The sequence below is a fragment of the Phyllobates terribilis genome, unplaced genomic scaffold (assembly GCF_046119375.1).
Source record: "Phyllobates terribilis strain yellow unplaced genomic scaffold, ASM4611937v1 Scaffold_8__6_contigs__length_399053987, whole genome shotgun sequence".
In the NCBI taxonomy this organism is placed as follows: Eukaryota; Metazoa; Chordata; class Amphibia; order Anura; family Dendrobatidae; genus Phyllobates; species Phyllobates terribilis.
This window is the reverse complement of record NW_027362768.1, coordinates 128094727-128119205: the sequence shown is the minus strand read 5'-3', so window position 1 is coordinate 128119205 and position 24479 is coordinate 128094727. Positions and strand designations below refer to the sequence as shown.

At 44.7% G+C, this 24479-nt stretch overlaps 1 protein-coding gene across 2 annotated transcripts in view; it reads left to right on the top strand.

Moving 5' to 3' along the window:
* ACBD6 (acyl-CoA binding domain containing 6) overlaps nt 1-24479 on the top strand; it is a 107283-nt gene that overhangs the window by 79231 nt on the left and 3573 nt on the right. For both annotated transcript variants that reach the window (XM_073643282.1, XM_073643283.1), the window contains exon 7: nt 21950-21980. In XM_073643282.1, the coding sequence (XP_073499383.1) occupies nt 21950-21980 (31 nt within the window). The remainder of the gene's footprint in view (nt 1-21949; nt 21981-24479) is intronic.

Genomic DNA, 24479 nt, shown 5'->3' with positions numbered 1-24479 from the left:
CTCACCATACAGGGCATTTAACGTTTGTCTTCCATTGATTAGTTCCTCTAAGAAATTTCAAGGCTTCTTACAGATATGCATCTGAAGTGGGATGGTGACCCATTGCATTTAGGTGACGGCACGCCGACCTAAGCTTCCTCCCCACCTTGTACCATTTCTACAATCATTTGGAAAAAAATAAACGAGTTTCAGATACATATCTGCTCAGGCAAACTATAGGCCGCTGTAGACCTAAGCCTCCCGCAGGTAAATAATTCAATGTACAGTACAGACCAAAAGTTTGGACACACCTTCTCATTTAAAGATTTTTCTGTATTTTCATGACTATGAAAATTGTACATTCACACTGAAGGCATCAAAACTATGAATTAACACATGTGGAATTATATACTTAACAAAAAAGTGTGAAACAACTGAAAATATGTCTTATATTCTAGGTTCTTCAAAGTAGCCACCTTTTGCTTTGATAACTGCTTTGCACACTCTTGGCATTCTCTTGATGAGCTTCAAGAGGTAGTCACCGGAAATGGTCTTCCAACAATCTTGAAGGAGTTCCCAGAGATGCTTAGCACTTGTTGGCCCTTTTGCCTTCACTCTGCGGTCCAGCTCACCCCAAACCATCTCGATTGGGTTCAGGTCTGGTGACTGTGGAGGCCAGGTCATCTTGCGTAGCACCCCATCACTCTCCTTCTTGGTCAAACAGCCCTTACACAGCCTGGAGGTGTGTTTGGGGTCATTGTCCTGTTGAAAAATAAATGATGGTCTAACTAAACGCAAACTGGATGGAATAGCATGCCGCTGCAGGATGCTGTGGTAGCCATGCTGGTTCAGTATGCCTTCAATTTTGAGTAAATCCCCAACAGTGTCACCAGCAAAGCACCCCCACACCATCACACCTCCTCCTCCATGCTTCACGGTGGGAACCAGGCATGTAGAGTCCATCCGTTCACCTTTTCTGCGTCGCACAAACACACGGTGGTTGGAACCAAAGATCTCAAATTTGGACTCATCAGACCAAAGCACAGATTTCCACTGGTCTAATGTCCATTCCTTGTGTTCTTTAGCCCAAACAAGTCTCTTCTGCTTGTTGCCTGTCCTTAGCAGTGGTTTCCTAGCAGCTATTTTAAGATGAAGGCCTGCTGCACAAAGTCTCCTCTTAACAGTTGTTGAAGAGATATGTCTGCTGCTAGAACTCTGTGTGGCATTGACCTGGTCTCTAATCTGAGCTGCTGTTAACCTGCGATTTCTGAGGCTGGTGACTCGGATAAACTTATCCTCAGAAGCAGAGGTGACTCTTGGTCTTCCTTTGCTGGGGCGGTCCTCATGTGAGCCAGTTTCTTTGTAGCGCTTCATGGTTTTTGCAACTGCACTTGGGGACACTTTCAAAGTTTGCCCAATTTTTCACACTGACTGACCTTCATTTCTTAAAGTAATGATGGCCACTCGTTTTTCTTTACTTAGCTGCTTTTTTCTTGCCATAATACAAATTCTAACAGTCTATTCAGTAGGACTATCAGCTGTGTATCCACCTGACTTCTGCACAACACAACTGATGGTCCCAACCCCACTTATAAGGCAAGAAATCCCTCTTATTAAACCTGACAGGGCACACCTGTGAAGTGAAAACCATTTCCGGTGACTACCTCTTGAAGCTCATCAAGAGAATGCCAAGAGTGTGCAAAGCAGTCATCAAAGCAAAAGGTGGCTACTTTGAAGAACCTAGAATATAAGACATATTTTCAGTTGTTTCACACTTTTTTGTTAAGTATATAATTCCACATGTGTTAATTCATAGTTTTGATGCCTTCAGTGTGAATGTACAATTTTCATAGTCCTGAAAATAGAGAAAAATCTTCAAATGAGAAGGTGTGTCCAAACTTTTGGTCTGTACTGTATATTGTTCACTTCATCTGACAATTTGCATGCAACAACCTGTAGCTGTCTTACTGCCCAATGGTGAGTGTCTTGGCAGAATTATCATCATGTACCCATCTTTAGTCAGTTTGTGTATCCAACCAATCTGGTACCTCACCATGTACATTTCAGCTCCAAGACTTGTGTCCTTTTTGCTTAAGGCAGCGTTCACACATGCATTTTTTGCCACTATCGCAGTAAAACTGCAACATTTCTGCCGCAAGTTTTAAAAACCTTGGTCAAATGGTGTGTTTTTTGCCACAATTTTCAAAAAACGTTTTGATTTTACTGTTTGTAGCTAAAAAAAAATGCATCACAGCCACAATGTGTGAACGCAGCTTAAAAATTTCATCATTAAAGGGGTATTCCCATCTCCAATATCCTATCCCAATATGTAGTAGGTATAATAATAATAATAATTAGCAAATACCTCCAGTTAGAAGTGTAGTATAGTTCTTCTGATTCACTATGTAATGTTGCTTACCTAATGTGTAGGGCATTACAGTAGCTTGGGTATCCATGGTTACAATTGCTAACTGTCACTATATGAGTGGTAGTAACCATGGATACCGAAGCTATTGCAATGCCTTTCACATGAGGAAAAAGACATAGCAAATCAGAAGAACTATACTACATTTCTAATTGGAGGTATTTGCTAATATTATTATTATTACACCTACTACATATTGGGATAGGATCTTGGAGATAGGACTACCCCTTTTAAGGCCAGGTTCGGATGGCCATTGTAATAACTGGATGAGTCACGTGTGTGGCTCCTTGTGCTTATCTGTCTTTTATTACTTGCATTATTGTCTTCCGTAAAACAACCAGCACAGCGCATCTTGTGACTCTGTCCACACTGACTGCAGTGGAAAATCACTCATGCACCAGCACATGGGCTACAGTTGGTCCAGGCCGCACATGGCCCGAAAAACTGTAGACTGAATGAGGCTTAAGCGGTTGTTTAGATTTGTGATGAAAGTCTGCAGTCACTCCATGCGACTCCAGACTTCTGAATCCTCACAGCATGCCCACCGTATGCTGTCAGGATTCTCCAGGGTCAGCGGTAACACGTGACCGCAAGTATGTGATTTGCATACCTCTCGCCACATTTCAACTAGACGTGTGCGACCTCGCACAATACAAGGGGATTGAGCAAGGCAGCGCACGTCTAGTTGTCATGTGACCGCCTACTAATTCCTATGGTTATGGGTCACTGAAGACGCTGTGTGATCTGGCTAGTCACAGCGTGAAGCACGTGCTACAGATGACTGTAAGGACAGTGTGACGATCGGTAAGTACATTACAAAAGGACCAAAAGTTAAAACCCTTCTCCAGAGCCCGCCTTTAATTTAATTTATTTTTTTTTGCACCTATCTTGTCTGACCTGACATTTGCTACTGCATGTGACCCTTATTGGGGTCGTCATTGCTTCAGTGAGGGATAGCAATGTCTGGATTCAGAAAAAAAGCAAGAATGTAGATTAGACGACAATTGGATCTGATGGATCATATCAGTCAGAAAAATAATTCAAGTCCAACATTCATTTTTCCGATACTGAGAATATCGCACGACTTTCACCCACTAAAAATAAATAGGGTTTTCATTTTCTTCTTAATGGTAATACCCAAAGCCGCGCCGGATCTGTAGGTTCTGCGATACCTAGACCTTAGCTCTGCTGTGTTACTTAGTGGCAGTGACAGGCCGGTCGGGGGTCCAGCACTCAGCCGGGGCCGGTGGGGAGGGGGTAATGGAACTGCTCTTGCAATGTCCCTGGTAATAGGATAAATACACTGCTTTACTCCAGCATGGTAAATGGGTGCAATCCAATTTCCATGATTCCATCAGCACAGGCTGAGCACTCCCGGCTGCCACAGGATGAAAGTTATTCTCTGCTGGCCCCTCAACCCGCTACTGAGGAAGAGGAGGGACGGTCACCGCTCTGATGCACATCTTACTATTCCACTTTGGCCTTGCTCTCGCCTGTTGCACTTCCATGCAAGTCACCTGCTGCCTGGTATATTGCAACCCAATCCCATCCCTACTATATGGCTCTAATAGGCCTCCCTGCCTTTCTCCAGGCTTTGTTAATCCACACCCTGATCCACCCCCTCCTCCCCAACGCGCTCCCGCCTCTGATATGGCACAGCCGGTCCTGAGCTGCGATTGTGCTGGCTTTATGCTTCAGATTATACAAAGCTGATTAACCCTTCTAAACCCCTTAGATTTTAATTATTTCTGTATGTATTTATAAAAGCTGCAGTCTGCTCGCGGCAGGTCCCACCTGTCCCCTCCCTCCATCTTCTCTGTGCCCCCATTCTGTGCCCTGGATTCAGAGAGGAGGAGTGGGACAGATTAGTTGGTGGAAACCAGCAGATTCTCCATTTCACTCCTTCAAGGCCTTCCTGTCTACTCACATAAAAAACACAATTGACAACCAGTATTCTGGCTGCTATAATATTAAAACCGGTGCATTGTATTTTATACAATATTTAATTTTTTTAACTCTTGACTTCCAAGATCACTACGTGCCCCCACCTGGCACAAATAGATTGTTTCACAGAGTGGAAAATAAAGTTTCTGAATCTGTCATTGGCTGCAGAAAAAAAAATATGCAGAGATCTGAGGCCATGCGGTAATTTCCATTTTTGCACTATGACCAACCTTTTGCAGTTTTTGCTCAGTATACAGTTTATCAACAGGATTATACTAGGCAAATAATATTTGTATCTGTAAAATATTTAGTGGCACCACTCTAGTCTTTAGGCAGTGTCTGGTATTGCACCTCATCGACATTCAGTTGAACACTAGTGATGAGCGAGCACTAAATTGCTCAGGTACTCGTTGCTCGGGTCGAGCAAATTGGAATACTCGGGTGCTCGACCCGAGCAACGAGCCCAATGTAAGTCTATGGGAGCATTTTTCAGGCAGCTCCCCCTGGCGGTCTGCAGAGGGCCTAAAAATTGCCCAAATCGATGGGAACAGTGCTCAAATGACATGGGAACAGCATGGGGAAGACCCCTGGAAGCATTTCTGACTCCCAGATCACTGCTGTCAGCAATGTGGTCAGAGTATTACGTCACTTTTACGGACTCACAATAAAACATACAAAAACGAAACCAAAATGGATTTTCCTGGGAAATATGTTAAGGAACATCCTTTCCAGGGTAATGACTTGTATATAAGGCAAAATAAATAACCAAAAACAAAAATACTCCTCCACACCTTGGGCTATGTTCACACATAGCGTTTTTGATGCATTTTTGCACTTTTGCATTGCTTTCAACCAAGACAAATGCATTCACCAGAAAATGTCATTTTAACATTTTACAACCTTATCTGGCCATGTGGTGTGTGACACATCATCAGACACATGCATACTGTGCTGTAAAGACATGGGAACAGCATGGGGAAGACCTATGGAAGCATCTCTGACATCTCTGACTCCCAGGTCACTGCATAAAAGTGTGCCCATAAGTGATCCTTGGCGCATGCGAAGATGCCTCCCGCCATGCACCTTTCATTGCAGACTTGCAACATTTACCGTCCACGTCCTTGTCCCAGTGGAGCGTTCCCATTCCTTGGAATGCAAGCGCAAGTATGCAGCCAAACACCCACCCACCCACAGGCTGCAATACTATACTGCCAAATTTTTGACAGCTGCTTGCACTTGAAATGTGGCCTTTTAGGCTTGTGGAGGCAGAAGCTTTTCATAACCTCATGCCAGCGGCGGCCGGGTGTCCATACTCGGCCCCCAGCCTCCACTGTTTCTCCCGTCTCTGCCTTCCACAAGCACGGGTCCCACAACATTACCTGTGCCCTCCCCATTGCACTTACTGGGAAGGACCGCCTAACCACAAACACGTGGACAGGTGAATGTGGCCAGGAATGGTACGGAGCCAGTCCACAGCTTTTTTTGCTGAGTTGTATTTCACCACAGCCATATTCTTTAGCTTGGTGTAAGGACTTGGGAAACCATATCTACCCAGCTGTCTTTCTCCCAGGAAGTCCTCTAAAGCTGCTTTCACTTGAAATGTGGCCTTTTAGGCTCGTGGAGGCGGAAGCTTTTCACAACCTCATGCCTCGTGTCCATACTCGGTCCCCAGCTGCCACTGTTTCTCCCAGCGCGGGTCCCTGAATATTACTGCTGGTACTTTTCTGTGGGAATCTGCTTGCCTCCTACCAGCCTGGAATATTTCCAGTAAACTATGGTACGACACCATGGTATTAGCACTGCCCCCAGTACCAGTAGCGAAGCCATCCCTAATTTCCATCTCAGAAATTTTATTTGGTAGACAGAGTGGCTGCCCAAATACATTAGTTCCTCGCAAAGGAGCTGAAGATAGAGTGCCAGTAGGTGCAAGTTTCTCCAGCCTGTTAGATATCACAGGGTGACCGGCAGCACATTGGATCAGTGGTTAGCACTGAAGCCTTGCAGCGCTGGGATCCTGGATTCAAATCCTAGCAAGGACAACATCTGCAAGGATTTTGTATGTTCTCCCCGTATTTGCGTGGGTTTCCACCTCAGTAAAAAAGCAGCCATAGAGTGTCCGGGAACCTTCCCACACACTTTTCTTAGCCAGGACTGCTTCTCGGCGGGGTTGGACGGTCCCAGCAGAGAATCCTCTGGTGTGCCTTGGCTTCTACCTCAGGAGAGTTCATGATAGCGCTAACTTTGCAGCTGCTATGGGGCTCTTGAGCGGGTGAGAAAGGTTAGCCCTCAGAATCAAATCCTCTGGTGGGCCCAATGTTTTTCAATCTGAAACAGCTTCTCAGTGGGAGTTGTATTTCACCACAGCCATATTCTTTAGCTCGGTGAAAGGACTGGCATAGAGGGAAACCGTATCTACCCCGGCTGTCATTTCTCCGTCACCAGGTTCCGCCCATTGTCACACACGACCATGCCTGGCTGTATGTTCAGCGGTGAGCGCCACAGATCAAGCTGCTGTGTTACAGCTTTCAACAACTCTGCAGCGCTGGGCGGTTTGTCACCTAAGCATTAAGCATGTTATCTTCAGCACAGCCTGTTGCCGCTTGGCCAAGGCAGTGCTGCAGTGCTTTCAGCTTGTGACTGATGTGGTCATTTCGTAGATGGAGGAGGAGGTACAGGAGCTGAACAATGTGATTACATTGAGGTTAAATTGGCAACTCTGTTTTTATACTAAAGAAAGATCCTACTGTTTGTTTGTTTTTTTCTTTGTTATTTTTTAAGGCAAATGCATTCACCGGGAAATGTCATTTTAACATTTTACAACCTTATCTGGCAATGTGGTGTGTGACACATCATCAGACACATCCTGTTTCATTGATGATGGAGGGACTCTGAAAGACGCATAGAGCAGGGCCTCAGTAACGACAAATTCCCATTAGAAAGGAGAGAGTCTGCTATACAGTTATAGGGTATGCAGTGAGTCCAACGGCTGACCAAATTTAGGAAAAACCCCACAAACAATTTAAAGACACACAGAGCAGGGCCACAGTAACAACAAATTCCCATTAGAAAGGAGAGACTCTCCCATAGTGTTGGCCTATGCAGTGAATGCAAGGGCTGCCAAAATTTGGAGGCACTTCAATGCCCCTTGGAAGAGACGTCGAGGAGGGCCTCATAAAAATTGTTTCCATTAGAAAGGAGCGGGCCTCCTATTCTTGTAATGCCCATGCACTAAGTGTATGGTCTGACAAACCTTTACCCCTGGGGGGTATACATGAACATACTGTATAAAAAATTTTTTTTACGGGCATCATAAATACCCTTTAACAAAATTATGTGGGTGTTGCATCACGAACCACGGTCACCCTGGTGATATGGTGGTGGAGGATGAGGAGAAGGAGGAGGACAAGAGCAAATAGCCAAAATCAGGAAGCGTATACCCATGTGTGGGTGTGAAAAGGTGCATGGAAATACACCTCTCAAGAAAAGACACTGGATTGGAGTTTGTTATGCTGCTATCATTCGGTGGTGTTGAGAAGTCTGGCCCAATCCAGCCCTTGTTCATTTTTATAAGAGTCAGCCTGTCAGCATTTTCAGTTGACAGGCGGATGCGCTTATCAGTTATAATTCCACCAGCGGCACTAAAAACCCGCTCTGATAAAACGCTGGCGGCAGGGCAGACCAGGACCTCCAAGACATAGAGAGCCAGTTCATTCCACGTATCCAGCTTGGATACCCAATAATTATAAGGCACAGAGGAATCACGGAGGACGTTGGTACGGTCGGCAAGGTACTTCCTCAGCATCTTCCAAAACTTTGCACTCCTTGTGAGAGTACCCCGCGCCTCAGGGCCTGTGCGATGGGAGGGTCTGAGAAAACTCTCCCAGAACTTTGACAGTGTTCCCCTGCCTCTGTTGGATTGAAGTTATGTCTCTCTCGCTTGTACTCCTTGGTTGTCCAACAAAGTGTGCCCTCTGCCGCCAGCGTTTTCAGATGGGAATTTTTTTAATAGTTCCGCAACAATGGCCTTCTGGGACAGCCCCATCTTTGTAGACCTGTCCACCTCAGGAATAAGAGATATAAAGTTCTCCTTGTAGCGTGGGTCTAGAAGTGTCACCAATCAGTAATGACTGTCACCCAAAATTTTGAGAACGCGAGGGTCATGGGAAGGCAGCGTAACATAAACTCAGCTGTGGGTGCCAGACTACTAACACGCAAGACTTCCGTGTCCTCACCAAGAGGATGACTGACCATGCTCTCCTCCTCCTCTGTCCTCTGGTCATCCACGCTGAACAGACGGTATGACAGCTGTGCAGGTAGTACCGTCTATAGTGCCTGAAACTAGCTCCTGTCCTTCCTCCTCCTCCTCCTCTTCCTCATTGTCACCCAATCCACGGGATGAGATGAGGCTTGGCTGTGTGTAATCACCCTGTATGGTTCCTTGCTCCATCTCATCGTGCTACGCCTGCAATGCATCCTCTTTGATTGTGAGCAGAGAGCATTTCAGAAGACAGAGAAGCGGGATGGTGACACTAAATATGTCGTCATCGCCGATCACCATCTTGGTGGAGTCCTCAAAGTTTTGGAGGATGGTACATATGTCTGACATCCATGTCAACTCCTGAGGTCTTATGTGTGGAGTCTGAACTGAATACCGACGGCCTTGTTGATGCTGGTACTCAACAACTGCCCTCTTCTGCTCACAAATCCTTCCCAACATCTGCAGTGTAGAGTTCCAACGCGTGGGGACATCACACACCAGTCTGTGAGCCGGAAGCTGCAAACGCTGCTGAAACATGGCAAGGGCGGCGGAAGCTGTAGCTGACTTTCTAAAATGGGCACACAGGCGGCGTACTTTAACAAGCAGATCCGGCAGCTTCGGGTAGGATTTGAGAAACCGCTGAACCACGAGGTTAAGCACATGGGTCAGGCATGGTACGTGTGTGAGCTCGCCTCGCCACAGAGCCGCCACCAGGTTCCGGCCATTGTCACACAAGACCATGCCTGGCTGTAGGTTCCACGGTGTGAGCCACAGATCTACCTGCTCTTTCAGAGCTGTTCACAACTCTTCAACATTGTGTGGTTTGTCACCTAAGCATATTAGCTTCAGCACAGCCTGTTGCCACTTGGCCGAGGCAGTGCTTCCAGCTTGTGACTGATGTGGTCATTTCGGATATGGAGGCTGCTGAAAAAGAGGAGGAGGATGAAGTGCAGGAGCTGTAGACCGTGGGGGCAACCCTGATTGACCTATGGCCCACAATCCTTGGCGTCGGGAGGACCTGTTCCGTCCCAAGGTCCGACTGGGTCCTCGCTTCCACTATGTTAACCCAGTGTGTCGTCAGCGAGATGTACCGTCCCTGCCCTCAAGCACTTGTCCACTTGTCCATGGTTAGGTGGACTTTCCTGGTAACTGCATTGTTGAGGGCACGGCTAATGTTTTGGGACACGTGCTTGTGTAATGCGGGGACGGCACATCGGGAGAAATAGTGGCGGCTGGGGACCGAGTACCGAGGGACGACCACCGCCATCAGGTTGCGGAATGCTTCTGTCTCCACGAGCCTAAAAGGTAACATTTCGAGCGCAAGCAGTTGTGAAATTTGAGAATTTAGTAGTGTGGCCTGTGGGGCTTTGGCTGCATATTTGCGCTTGCGTTCCAAGGACTGGGGTATGGACAACTGAAGCTGGGCTGGGACAAGGAGATGGACGTGCTTCCTGATGCTGCTACTTGAAAGTGCGTAATGACAGGTGCAGGGCTGGAGGCATCTTCGCATGCACCATGGACAGAGGATTGGCTTGCATGCACAACAGCGGAAGAAGCAATGGTGCCACCTGCAGACACTATTCCTGGACCCTAGGGTTCGGTCCACAAAGTCGGGTGCTTTGCTGCCATGTGCCTGATCATGCTGGTGGTGGTCATGCTGGTCTTTTTGCCACCCCTGCTGATGCTGGCCTGGCAGGTGATGCAAATGGCCTTTTTGGGGTTATCGGCAGAGTCTTTAAAAAACAACCAGACTCGGGAAGACCTAACAGTTGTACTGGCAACTTCCTTCGTGTTGGTGATACCGGGAACTGTTGCCTGCCTTCTGTGTGCGGCCACCACGCTGCTTCTTCCTGCCTGTTGGGGTGCTCTGCCTCCCTCCCCCTGTGTGCTGCTGTCCTCACTCTGCATGTCCTCCTGCCAGGTTGGGTCAGTTACTTTATCATCCACCACCTCCTCTTCCACTTCCGCACCCTGGTCCTCCTCCTGACTTTCTGGCAATTGTGTCTCCTCATCGTCTATCTCTTGTGACACTTTCCCTGCGTCGCCTTCGTGTAACCGTGGCTGCTCAAATATTTGGGCATCACTACACGTGATCTCCTCTTGCCCCGTTTCAAGTGGACCGGGCGAGAGGCCCGAATCTATAAATGGAAAAGTGAACAGCTCCTCGGAGTGTCCAAGTGTGGGATCACTTGTCTCCAGGCACTTAGCATGGTGGGAGGAAGGAGGATCTGGGTGAGGAATATGCGGTCCAGACTCACGGCTACTGAGACTTGACCGTGTGGAAGACAGGGTGGTGGTGGTGGCTCAGTGACTGGAAGCATTCTCCGCTATCCAACCAACAACCTTTTGACACTGCTCTGGGTTCAGTAGTGGTGTGCTGCGGTCCCCTAGGAATTGGGACAGGAAGGTCAGGCGAGAAGATGTGGGTGTTTGTCGTGGCACAATTTCGGCTTGCCCACGGCCTTGTCCTCAGCCTCTGCATGCACCATCACGTCCAGTTCCCCGCCCCTTGCCTTGCCCATTTTAAATGGAGGACAGTATCTTCCACGCTCACTACAAATGACTGAGTTTGGAGCGAATTTATATCTGATCCATGTGACGGAGAAAACACAGTTTTAAATACCTGGCCTGTAGGTAAGTAGTTTGAGCAGCAAACTGCAGTGAATTGCTCCACTGACACACTGAAAGAAATTTTTAATGGAGGCCAGAAATGGCAGGATTTTCTGACCGCGTATATGTGATCCGTTTGACGGAGAAAACACAGTTTTAAATAGCTGGGTTTCAAGCACTGTAATATGGAAAGGACCTGGCTGTATTCTGCCGTGCCAACAAGCAAATGGCGCAGAAAAACGGTGTTCTTTGGATTGCTTTTTAAGCAAATAATGAGGATTAAGATCCAATAAAAAGTATTCCTGGCCCCTGAGACCTGGGCCTTTGTATAGAAATATGTAAAAGCAGCAGAAGGCAGAATTGGAATGGAGCCTCTTGTGCTATATGCACTGCAGTCTGCTATATACCCTGCCTGCCTATACACCCTGCCTGCCTGATATCTCTGCAGATGGATTAGTCCTCAGAAGGACTGTTTGTTAAGATGGATATGTGTAATGTAATGTACGTTTTTTTTCTCCCTACACTACCTAATACACAAGCAAATCTCTCCCTGGCGCAGCAGCACCTCTCCCTACACTGTCTGATCCGGAGTGACTGTGACGAGCATGTCGACGCCAGGTCTGATATAGACCTGATGACGCTGTGCGGCCAGCCAATCACTGTAATGCCACAACCAACATGGCTACGGCATTACAGTGAGTGGCAGGCAATCCCTGCATGTTGATTGGCGCTCTAAAGATTGCCAAACATTCAAGGAGGGGACCCGAGCTCCCGCCGAGCAACCCCAGAAATACTCGGTGAGCGCCGAGCATCTCGAGCTGTAGCGAGCATGCTCGCTCATCACTATTAAACACCAGACACAGCTAATGGACAAAACATTTACTGCTTATGGGAAGGGAAGAATTGTCACACTGGACATGCAGTCTGATCTGCCAGTCTCATGGTATAGAGCAGAAGAAGCTGAACAGATTGATGGGCAGGATTCTGGGAAAGATTCAATGTAACTTGTATTTTATTTATTTAAACTACTGCTTTTTCTGGGCATAGGAGTCCAGTGGGTGGTGCTAATCAATGACTGACAGCAGATTGACATACTGCCCATAGGTTACATATTCTTTTTTTTTTTAAAGCTGAAAAGTTAATTTTAAAGGACTTGTCATGTTTAAAAAAAATATTGGAACCAACACTACTTAAGCTTTAAAATGACAAAACAAGCATTTCCTGTTGAGACCAATTTTCCCAAAGCAGTGACATCACACCTACTCCACAGGACAGCTGCAGCCAATCAGTGTGCTCAGCAGTCTTGGGCCACCTACTTCACCATCACCACAGATGGCAGTGATTGGTTGCTGCAGTCATGTGATGTCACCACTGCAGTTTGTAAACAAAGACAGTGAGCAGTGGAGAGGCAGTGCCAGAGCGGCAGGGGCTGCCACAGGTAGGTAGTTTTTGCTTATTTTATTATTTAAAATCATAAGCAGCTTTGGCCCATCGGACAAACCCGTTAAAAAGAATTTGTCACCAGGTATATGTTGCCTCATCTGAGAGCAACATTTGGTAGGGAAAGTGGTCTTTATTTCAAGAATGAGTTACTTACTGGGTGTCTTGCTGTGGTTTTGTTAAACACGATTTTATCTTCTGCACCTCTGAACGTTCTCTTTGTGATGGGCTCTTGCCTTGTAGTTCCCATATACAGTACACGGGCACTGGCTGTCCCCCAGAACCTAAGTGCTGGCTTGTTCACCCCCCCAGGGCGCGGGCGCTGGCTTGTCCACCCCCCAGGGCGCTGGCTTGTCCACCCCCCAGGGCGCTGGCTTGGCCTCCCCCCAGGTCGCCGGCTTGGCCTACCCCCAGGGCACGGGCGCGATCATCTTTCTGTCTATGCACAGCATAGGCAGAAAGCTGTCAATAAATGCGGATGGTGGAGTTATACAGAGCTTCTCACTAAGGGGATAATCAGAGCTGCAGTGGATAAAACAGTTATTTTATCAAAACTGCAGCAAGAAGCCCAGTATGTAATACACAGCTGGAATAAGGGCCTCTGTCCCTATTTTATGCTGTCTTCAGATTGGGAAGCAAAAACTGTGAGATAGATTCCCTTTAAAGGAGTTGTCTGATCTAGAAAAAATGTTTTCCATCGTGAAGCATGGATTCACTTAAAATATAAAATGGTGGCATTCGCCGATTCATCCGCCCCCACAGATCCTGTGCAGGCTGTTCTAATGGTTTGTATAGGCTCCAGAAGTAATGTCTGCTTCTTTATGAAGTCAGAGGACCGCTGCAGCCAGTCACAAGTTGAACAGGCATATAATATATTTTCAGCTATGGATGTGTTAAAAAATTAAAAAAAAAAAAATTAACAATCTTAAAAACATCAACAATCATAAATATGCTGATGATACAACATTGATCGCAACAAGAATAGATGCAGTGAAGGATTTATTACAGAGTGTCAGTATGGAAAGCTCAAACATGGGACTTTCACTCAGCACAAGAAGACAAAGATATTGACTACAGCCAGATACGACCGGGAAATATTTTAGATGCACAGCGATGAACTGGAAGTTGTAAAGGACTTCAACGTACTCAGATCGATGATCACTCAAGATGCAGCAACGACACCGGAAGAGAATAGCTATGGGCAAATCAATGATAAAGTCCCTGGACAAGGTCTTCAAATCGAGGAACATTTCACTGGTGATAAAGACACGGCTTGTAGGCTTGTACATAGTCTGGTGTTTTCTGTGGTAAGATACTGATGAGAAACCTGGAACATAAAGAAACAAGACAGAAGAAGAAACGACTTCTTTGAAACGTGGTGCTGGAGAAGGATGTTATCAAACCCATGGATGGGAGGAAGAACAAATAAATAAATTTTGGGACAAATCAAGCCAGACATGTCACTGGAAGCAAGGATCACCAAGCTACGACTTGCCTACTATGGAAACCTCACACAAAGAGAACGATCACTGGAGAAGGACAACATGGTCAGAATAGAAGGAACAAGGCGAAGAGGAAGACCAGCAACCCGATGGCTTGATACTATCAAGTTAACACTGTAGAAGACCCTGGTGGACCTATCAAGGCACAGGATCAATCTTCCTACAGAACGTTTATCCCATCAAAGTCGCCATGGCTCGAGATGGAGCCAAAGGCTGCTTCCTATAGGTGAGAGTTACAGTTGCCTGTAACCTACTGTAAATGTGGTCACAGCTTCCTAAGCTAAGATTGTTGTAAACTTGCCTGCAACTTGGTGTATCATGTACCTGAATGTCCATATGGATTTGCAGACCACAATTATCTTTGTGTTTGCTGTGTATTACTATAAGGTCCCGTATAGTAGTTAGATATAATTTATTCTTTTATCTTGGTATAAGACCCTGTGACTATTCCTCGGTCTCAGGTATAGTTTGTGTATCCTGTGTAGCCTCTCAGTCTCCATTTTACCAAGACCTTGGCTTTAAATTACGTTAAAGACTTATGTGCACAAATATCGTGGTCTTCATTATGATCTCATACTACTTATAGGGAAGTCTGCAGCATGGGTTGTTCTGTGGGAAGATATGAGGCTTAGTCTTATTTTTCTTTTACTGACTACTCATGCGGTTTCTGAAAAATGGCCTAATAACATTACATCTCTATGATAAAAGTCGTCGTTCCTTTAAATTCAACCTGCTGACATTGTCTATTACAGAATCTATCTTTCTTGGACAGGATCATCTACCTAGAGTTTATTCTTTTTATTGTGAGATACGTAATGACTGGAACAGATCTTTCTAGATAACAAAACTTATGAATCTTAGGGGTTTTTTTTTTTTTCAGTTATCCTCGTGCTCCAAACAAGAGCATGTTTAATAGCAAGTATGCCAGATCCGTAAGGGCTAGTCCAATACACATTGGATAGATACCAGAGTCAACTGACACCTTTAGGGCTCGTTCACACATTCAGTATTTTACATCAATATTTGCAAGCTAAAATTAGGAATGGAACAACCAGAGAAAAAGTATAATAGAAACACGTCAGCACTTCTACAGTACAGACCAAAAGTTTGGACACACCTTCTCATTTAAAGATTTTTCTGTATTTTCTTGACTATGAAAATTGTACATTCACACTGAAGGCATCGAAACTATGAATTAACACATGTGGAATTATATACTTAACAAAAAAGTGTGAAACAACTGAAAATATGTCTTATCTTCTAGGTTCTTCAAAGTAGCCACCTTTTGCTTTGATGACTGCTTTGCACACTCTTGGCATTCTCTTGATGAGCTTTAAGAGGTAGTCACCGGAAATGGTCTTCCAACAATCTTGAAGGAGTTCCCAGAGATGCTTAGCACTTGTTGGCCCTTTTGCCTTCACTCTGCGGTCCAGCTCACCCCAACCCATCTCCATTGGGTTCAGGTCTGGTGACTGTGGAGGCCAGGTCATCTGGCGTAGCACCCCATCACTCTCCACCTTGGTCAGATAGCCCTTACACAGCCTGGAGGTGTGTTGGGGGGTCATTGTCCTGTTGAAAAATAAATGATGGTCCAACTAAACACAAACCGGATGGAATAGCATGCCACTGCAAGATGCTGTGGTAGCCATGCTGGTTCAGTATGCCTTCAATTTTGAATAAATCCCCAACAGTGTCACCAGCAAAGCACCCCCACACCATCACACCTCCTCCTTCTCCATGCTTCACGGTGGGAACCAGGCATGTAGAGTCCATCCGTTCATCTTTTCTGCGTCGCACAAAGACACGGTGGTTGGAACCAAAGATCTCAAATTTGGACTCATCAGACCAAAGCACAGATTTCCACTGGTCTAATGTCCATTCCCTGTGTTCTTTAGCCCAAACAAGTCTCTTCTGCTTGTTGCCTGTCCTTAGCAGTGGTTTCCTAGCAGCTATTTTACCATGAAGGCCTGCTGCACAAAGTCTCCTCTTAACAGTTGTTGAAGAGATGTGTCTGCTGCTAGAACTCTGTGTGGCATTGACCTGGTCTCTAATCTGAGCTGCTGTTAATCTGTGATTTCTGAGGCTAGTGACTCGGATAAACTTATCCTCAGAAGCAGAGGTGACTCTTGGTCTTCCTTTCCTGGGGCGGTCCTCATGTGAGCCAGTTTCTTTGTAGCGCTTGATGGTTTTTGCAACTGCACTTGGGGACACATTCAAATTTTGCCCAATTTTTCGGACTGACTGACTTTCATTTCTTAAAGTAATGATTGCCACTCGTTTTTCTTTACTTAGCTGCTTTTTTCTTGCCATAATACAAATTCTAACAGTCTATTCAGTAGGACTATCAGCTGTGTATCCACCTGATTTCTGCACAACACAACTGATGGTCCCAACCCCATTTATAAGGCAAGAAATCCCACTTATTAAACCTGACAGGGCACACCTGTGAAGTGAAAACCATTTCCGGTGACTACCTCTTGAAGCTCATCAAGAGAATGCCAAGAGTGTGCAAAGCAGTCATCAAAGCAAAAGGTGGCTACTTTGAAGAACCTAGAATATAAGACATATTTTCAGTTGTTTCACACTTTTTTGTTAAGTATATAATTCCACATGTGTTAATTCATAGTTTTGATGCCTTCAGTGTGAATGTACAATTTTCAAAGTCATGAAAATACAGAAAAATCTTTAAATGAGAAGGTGTGTCCAAACTTTTGGTCTGTACTGTAGACCTCTATACAGAATAATGGGCCCTCCATAGTCCTCTATACAGTATAATGGCCCCACATAGTCCTCCATAAAGTATAATGGGTCTCACATAGTCCTCCATACAGTATAATGAGCCTCACATAGTCCTCCATACAGTATAATGAGCCTCACATAGTCCTCCATACAGAATAATGAGCACCACATAGTCCTCCATACAGTATAATGGGCCTCACATAGTCCTCCATACATAATAGTGGGCCCCACAAAGTCCTCCATACAGTATAATGGGCCTCACATAGTCCTCCATACAGAATGAGCCCCACATAGTCCTCCATACAGTATAATGGGCCCCACATAGTCCTCCATAAAGTATAATGGGTCTCACATAGTCCTCCATACAGTATAATGAGCCTCACATAGTCCTCCATACAGAATAATGAGCACCACATAGTCCTCCATACAGTATAATGGGCCTCACATAGTCCTCCATACATAATAGTGGGCCCCACAAAGTCCTCCATACAGTATAATGGGCCTCACATAGTCCTCCATACAGAATAATGAGCCCCACATAGTCCTCCATACAGTATAATGGGTCCCACATAGTCCTCCATACAGTATAATAGGCCCCACATAGTCCCCCATACAGTATAACGGCCCCAGATAGTCCTCCATACAGTATAATAGGCCCCACATTAAAAAAATAAATCCTCACCTCTGCTCCGGTCTTTTCATGGTGTCTTCTGATTCTCTGCTCATCCCGGTACAGCGGGCGCGTTGTAATGATGTCATCACGCCCGCTGCGCAGAGATGTCAGGCGCAGAGTGGGAATGATGGAAGAGAGAACGTCAGCTGATGCTCCCTCCTCCATTATTGTTTTCAACTCTGTTGGTATCTAGGGTACCGATATAGTTGAAAGTGCGATGCCGAGCAAAAGTGGCGTTGTGGGCCAAATAAACTTTGGGGACCTGCCCCGTGTCGCGAGCCAAATATGCTCACCCTGCAGGTCAGAGTTTGACATATGTAGTTTACACTAGCAAATGACCGCCGATTGCTTACATGTTTGCTGATCAGTGGTCGTTTAATAGCCTGTTTAGACAGGCCGACTATATTTCCCATGCACACAGAATGATCGGTAATGGATCGTTCTGTGCACATAGATCGTCATTCTTCCCAGAAGATCATTGTTTTGCTTGTTTGTCGGGTGATCTGAAGATTGTTTATTCTATCAAATTATCAGGAAACGAGCATTTCCAGGTACCCTTGTTCACGATAATCGGCCATTGTAAGTGCACTGTACACACTTATAGGTGGATTCCTGCACAAACACTCAACAAATGTTAAAAAATAATGAAAGTTTGCACTATAATATAAAAACGACTTGCTGTGCATATGTTTTGTTGTTTTCATCATCTCTTAACCGTTTCAGGCTTCAAAAGCCGTAAAGCAGCTAAAAGTAGTGATCGGTCTATTCTTCTGGCGTCTTCCATCGGTCGCTTACTACTTTATATATAAGTAACTAAAAAGCTGTTAAAAGAGCAACAAAAATTACTCCAAAGCATTTCTAACATGTCGTGTACATATACTCTTAGATAGGACACAGAGCAAAATAAACTGTAATACCATGCGACTATACCCCCTCTGCAAAGAGAGGCATCATGGGAAATGTAGGCCACCTTATTGTGTGTGAAGAAGGAATCAAGCTGGCCATCATCCTAGAAATGTCTCCTCAACTAATACAGTCATACATGACGTATACACAGAAGCCTCTGCCTTATTCTTCAGTAATGACTTGGGTGCAGAAAAAAAAAATCTGTACCATTATTTTAACCTTCATCTTGATGCTGTAAATGTATTTAGTGATATAGCGGTGATCCAAAGACTGCAGGATGTAGTAACCACTGTGTCCTTGGAGAAATCAATAACCAACAGGATATCCTTAAAGGGAGCCTCCGCTGTGGACAGGTCTTACTTGTTAAAAGTAAATTGGTCCTTGTCTTGGGGTTCTGGAATTTCTGATGATGGCGGAAGCTTATATTCTGCACTATTTGTGCCACAAACCCCACATAGGCTCAGAGCTAGTGTGAAGATGGGGTCAAAGAATAAATCCTGACATATTTCAACTTTCACCTTTTACCAAAAACGCGTAGTCATGGCTGTGAGGTGTAGTATAGGGCCGGTGTGCAGGGTGCAGGGTCTACATATTCCATGCTATGGATTGGGTTTGCTATTTTTACTTTTTTTTTTTGGAAACCTTTCAATGGTTTTCCCTAGCCACATACACAGTAAATGATGGGAGAAGACCTTTGTTGCCTCCTGTGATCCCATCAGACAAGCGACTCATCTGTTGGGAGCTAAGATGTTAATCCAATCATGAGCGCGTGGCAGGCCTCAGATGTTTGGTTGTTTAAAGGCTGGCACGAGTCTCCCGTCCCTTCCTCCCACCCGCATCATCTGTCCCCTATTCTCTCCATCTCTCTGCAGGGTCAGGTGGAATTCGGAGACCTCCCCAGCTTTGTGTTTCTTTGTATTCATTAACCTCTGTATTCCTTCTCCGGGGACAGCCTATTAAGGGCACTGTCAGTTTAAGTTAACCACTGCTCTACTGGGTGGTCTGCAGTCCATCAGCATGGTCACTTGTCGCATCCATATAGTGGAATATCACTGAAATTCATGTTGTAATTTTTTATTTCATTTTTAGCTTCTTTTTTTTTTTACCAATAGTTTTATGTTCAGAATATTTTGTAGGTTTAATAGTAAGAAAGTTTTAAGTATCAATAGTGAGAAAGTTTTTGCACATTTTTTTTTTCTCCAATTTTTCCAGTTTTGCACTGCACTTTTTCAAAATGAAGATGGGACTCTGAGAACAGGACATCGTCAACTGCTTGCCCAAATATTTACTAGTACTTACACCCGAATTTGGAGTAGATCATAGTGGAGATTTATGTCAACTCATCGCTGGCATAGATATCAGTTGTTCTGTATTTACACCCCAAGATGCGAAAAAGACACGAATGGAGGTTTACTTGAGAGAAACTCTAGGGAATATGATTAATATAAATGTGAAATTATGGGATTTGACACACTTTTGGCAAGTTTTTAGAGCATTTGGGTGGTGCTTTAAATAAGTTGTAAGGAACAGTTATCAATATTCTACCACTAGGTAATAACAGATTTGGTGATCGTGCGTTAGGGGATTGTCACATCTTATTAAATAAGTACAATTGCAAAGTGCTAGTATAAACAAAGACCTTTGCAATTTATTTCTTCATAAAATTCCTTTCCGTTCACAGGTACAGGGGAATTTTTAAGTGTTTAGTTTATAGTTCATTGCCAAGTGTACCAGCCAACTCCGAGGTTGCTAGTTTGCTAGACCAGGAGCGTGCACTTGCAAGCTCTTTGTCATAGATTTTTCAAGCGCTGCTCTGAGGCTGCCTAATTTCAGTGTCCCTGCATTCATCCGATGCTGCAGAGGCAAAGCCGCTGTACCAGAGAACGCACCGTCCAGGCTAGTGGCTCAGCCATGCCGCCAGCTCAAACTTTCAGTCTTCAGGAGCGCACCGTCCCCCGGGCAAGCAGGAGGCAGAGGAGCAGTGCGCTCCTGAAGTTTGCTGAAAAAGGACTGCTGTCTGTACTGTTCATTGCAAGACACAGCTCTGATATCTGTACTGAAACCATATTGCCTGTGTGTCTGTCAATTCACCAGGACGATGGAAAAGCAGGTTCCCATTAGGTGACTGCAAGCAGATATATACACTCCTAAAATTGCACCACCAAAAAGCTGTAAAATTATGAAAATCACAGGATGATAGACATGTTAATGATGAGAAAATGGAAACAAAATTTTCAGAACATCTCTATTTATTCAGTATTGCGTATCCCTGCAATTACACATCTTGGCTGCTATCAATGAGGTTATTAATGATGGTCTGAGGAATGTTGTGCCGCGCTGAATGCATTTGGGCAAATCATCAAGATCCACTGCTGGTAGTTCCCTTTGCTGACTAATGACATCTCAGATGTGCTTGATTGGAGACAAGTCCAGAGATGCTGTAGGTCATTGTACCACATTTTATACTATGCAGGCTGCTCACAGTAGCATGAGCAATATGCCTCCAGACATTGTCTTGTGGAAAAAAAAACAGCTTTTGGAAGAGTTTGGAAAAGTTCCACTACCAAATCCATGTAACACGGAACGATTAGTGTACCTGGAATGAAGGCCAGAGGAGTCTGGCAATCATTCATTATGCCACCCCACCCAGGACTGAGATCAGAGTGACCTTCCCTTGTTGAGGCCTCTTCATAGCGTTGCCCACCGGGTCTCCGGACCGATCTCCAGTTATTACTGCATCCAAGACAAAAGCGAAACTCATCGCTAAAGAGAATAGACCTCCGTTCCAGCCTCCATTGCTGTCTTGCTCTGTACTTACATGTAAATACCAGGATATTTTTAAAAAAAAATCCTTTTTTTTTCTCCATCATTTGTATATACGGTAATTAACATCTCTATTGATCCTAAGATTTCCATTGCTCCATGACTTTTTCTTCTTAGTGTTGCAATTTCAGTGTGGAGGAGAGCAGGTTACATGGGGAAAACTGTTCAACTCTTCATTTTACAAATGGTCTTTATTTGTCAAAGCGGTGATTCCCTTTTAAGATCACATGAGTCTGGACACCGGTGACTTCTGTTGTGTATTTGCGATTTTCAAGGCAAGTTATTATTATTAATTTATATAGCGCCATTGATTCGATGGTCCAAGTTCACATTAGCGCTCTAGTGGGCCCACTATTTGTGGCATAATGAATGGCATACTGCATCACTTTGTCTACCTGTGACACCTCCTGCGCTACATGGGGACGATTCCAGGATGGTGTCAGAGGTTTGCTTTTCCTATATATCAGTCACTCAGGATGAAGACGCGGAATACATTAATGCTTTCCCGGTCTATGATGTGACGGCTTATCAATAGGGGACACTTATAGGAAGCTTTCGGAGACCTGCCAATCCATTTACACAACTATATGTAGGTTTGTGGGAAAAATTGATCCATATATTTTATTTATTTTATTTTTTAATTCTTTCAGGACGCTGAAGGGCAGACACCACTGCATTACGGTAAGTAGGATTTTCCTTACCTTACTTCCTGTTTATTATTCTTATCATTGCAATATACGTACTTGTTACATCATCATTGTACGGAGACATTAACACTGTGTGTGTGGGGGGGGGGGTTAAGCATTATACTTTTTTTTCTTTTTTTTTTTTTAAAGGGGTTTTCTCATTAGGGCTGTTGAGGAGCCCACCACTCCCTTGCCTCCTGACTATCTGCTTCCCGGAGAAAGGTGTGCTCCTAATGATTCGGGAGCATAGCTAATCATCCGGCCCAAACTCTACACTCTCCGATGTTCCTCTGCAGCCTCGGAGAAGCCCAGGCCCTCCAAACCTGGCCAGATCCACCAGCTTCACAGCAGTGTCTGCAAGCTGCATAACAGTTAGCTTGTAAGTGCTTGTTGCTTGCCTAGGAAACCATCCACCTATGACAGACAGCAGAGGTGGCCAGTGACCTAGGCTGCACCTCTGTAGAAAAATGTGCGCGCTGCCTAAAAGACTCCTTTACACAGGTCTCTTAACGGAAGAACAAGCTTTCATAAAAACTCACATTTTTGATGATTGGCCCAAACGCTTGTTTTTTGCTTGCTCTAATCATTTATGCTGCCTAAATATCATCATTGTCGGCATCACATCTCTGTACTTGGTGAACGTGTCCTCCACAGACCAACAATCCCCATTACAATTTGCATTGTCACATGTAAAAGGACATATAGACAAGCACCAATGCACTTGATCGGTGCTCATTAGGGGCAGAAACCCCCATACAGTGCTTACATGTAATCTGGGGAGTATAAGTGTTTCTGTCACCTGTGGAGAAGTTCCTGTACTTGTTTAACACCCTCTTGAGATAACTGGCTTTGGGGGGCCTGTTGCTGTAGATTGAAGTGCACTGCAGTAGACCCTCAGAGTAACATCTGACGATCCCTAAACCCTTTATGTGCAGGGGCAGATCCTTTTTGCATGAGTTATCTGCAACCTGACCGCAAGAAGTAATAACAAAGGTCAAGCCCCCCATAAAATGGTTGTAAATCCATCTTTCTCGCTTGTGCCTGTCCAAGGTCAGCATCCAGCTCCCCTCCCTCTTGGGCTCTGCCTCCATTCTTGAAGATACCCTGCAATAAGGGTATAAAATACTATTTTCAACATCTCCCAGTGGAAATCAGTCTATTTCAAGCAATGGAGAGAGGTTAGAGTCAGACAAGTCCCCATCTGGCACAGGGGAGGAGGCCATATACATCTCTCCTGTCATCACTGTGAAAAGAATCGCAATCAGGGTTTTAAAGTGGCCGCGTCGCTTAGAGGAATCGCAATCACTTCCCCTAAAAAATATTTGCGCTAATATTCCAGATGCCTTTTAAAAATGTCATCTAGCGTGCATGAAGGCCTCCCGATCTAGCTTTCTACAGATCTGCTAGTGATGGAGGGATGACGGACATCATGGACGCAGCCGGTGCTGTGTAATTCCGGAAACTCTATAGCCCTGCTGATCTGTATTATAAGGAATATATGGCTTCATTCTCACATAGATGATAGGGGTGAGGTTGGGACTGTTGTACCAAAAAATCTGCATTAAAGGCAAATTCGCACAATCATGTTTTTGAAGTGGAATCCATGGCAGACATCGAAGAATGATTGTGTGATTTGTGCTGCAGATTTTCAGCATGGACTGCCATGTGGAGTAGCTCATTGGGGCTAATTCACATATGACTATATAAATGTATTCTAAGGTTGGAGGCTTTTTTTTTCTTCTATAGCAGTGTTTTCACAGCAAGATTTTTGCCCATAAGAAGTGCCATATGAAAATATAACAAGCCTATTGGCACTCATATAAAGGTTCTTCCACATGACCCAATGCAAAGTGTATAGGGATGATTGATGCTTTAATATGGGTCGTTCGTTCTGCATACAGTTTGAAAAGTTGTCGGCAGCACATCTGACTGTACGGGGGAGATGTGCTGCCGACAACTAATATCCTTTAGTCTGCATAGAAGATGCCATCAGACGACTAACTACATTTGGTGGCTCGTTGCCTTGTTCACCAGTGATTGGAAACCAGCATTCTTACGAGTGTTCGTTCAGCTATCGGCCCTTTTATATGGTCTTTAATTGGTGTCTTTTCTCTATCTCTTTATATATAAAAATTAATTTCTGTTGCCTGATGTCCATTCATTATGCACGGCCTAAAAACTAGACCTAAATCAGGCCAGACCTAAATGAGGCTCTTTTGAAGGTTTTAAGACCAGGCTTCAGCTCTCTAAGGCCTACCGTTTCCTCGAGATATTTGCCAAAAAAAACTGGAATGCAAAAGTAAATGTTAATTTACAGGCAAATAACTGGACCATTCTGCCCAAAATTTGACACTTACGGTAGGTAAATCGGGCTCTTCCGAAGGTTTTAGACCATGTTTAGCTGTCTAGGACCTACCATTCTCGAAATATTTGCAAAAAAAAAAAAATGAAATACAAAACTACATTTTAACAGTCAAACGACTGGAGCAATTGG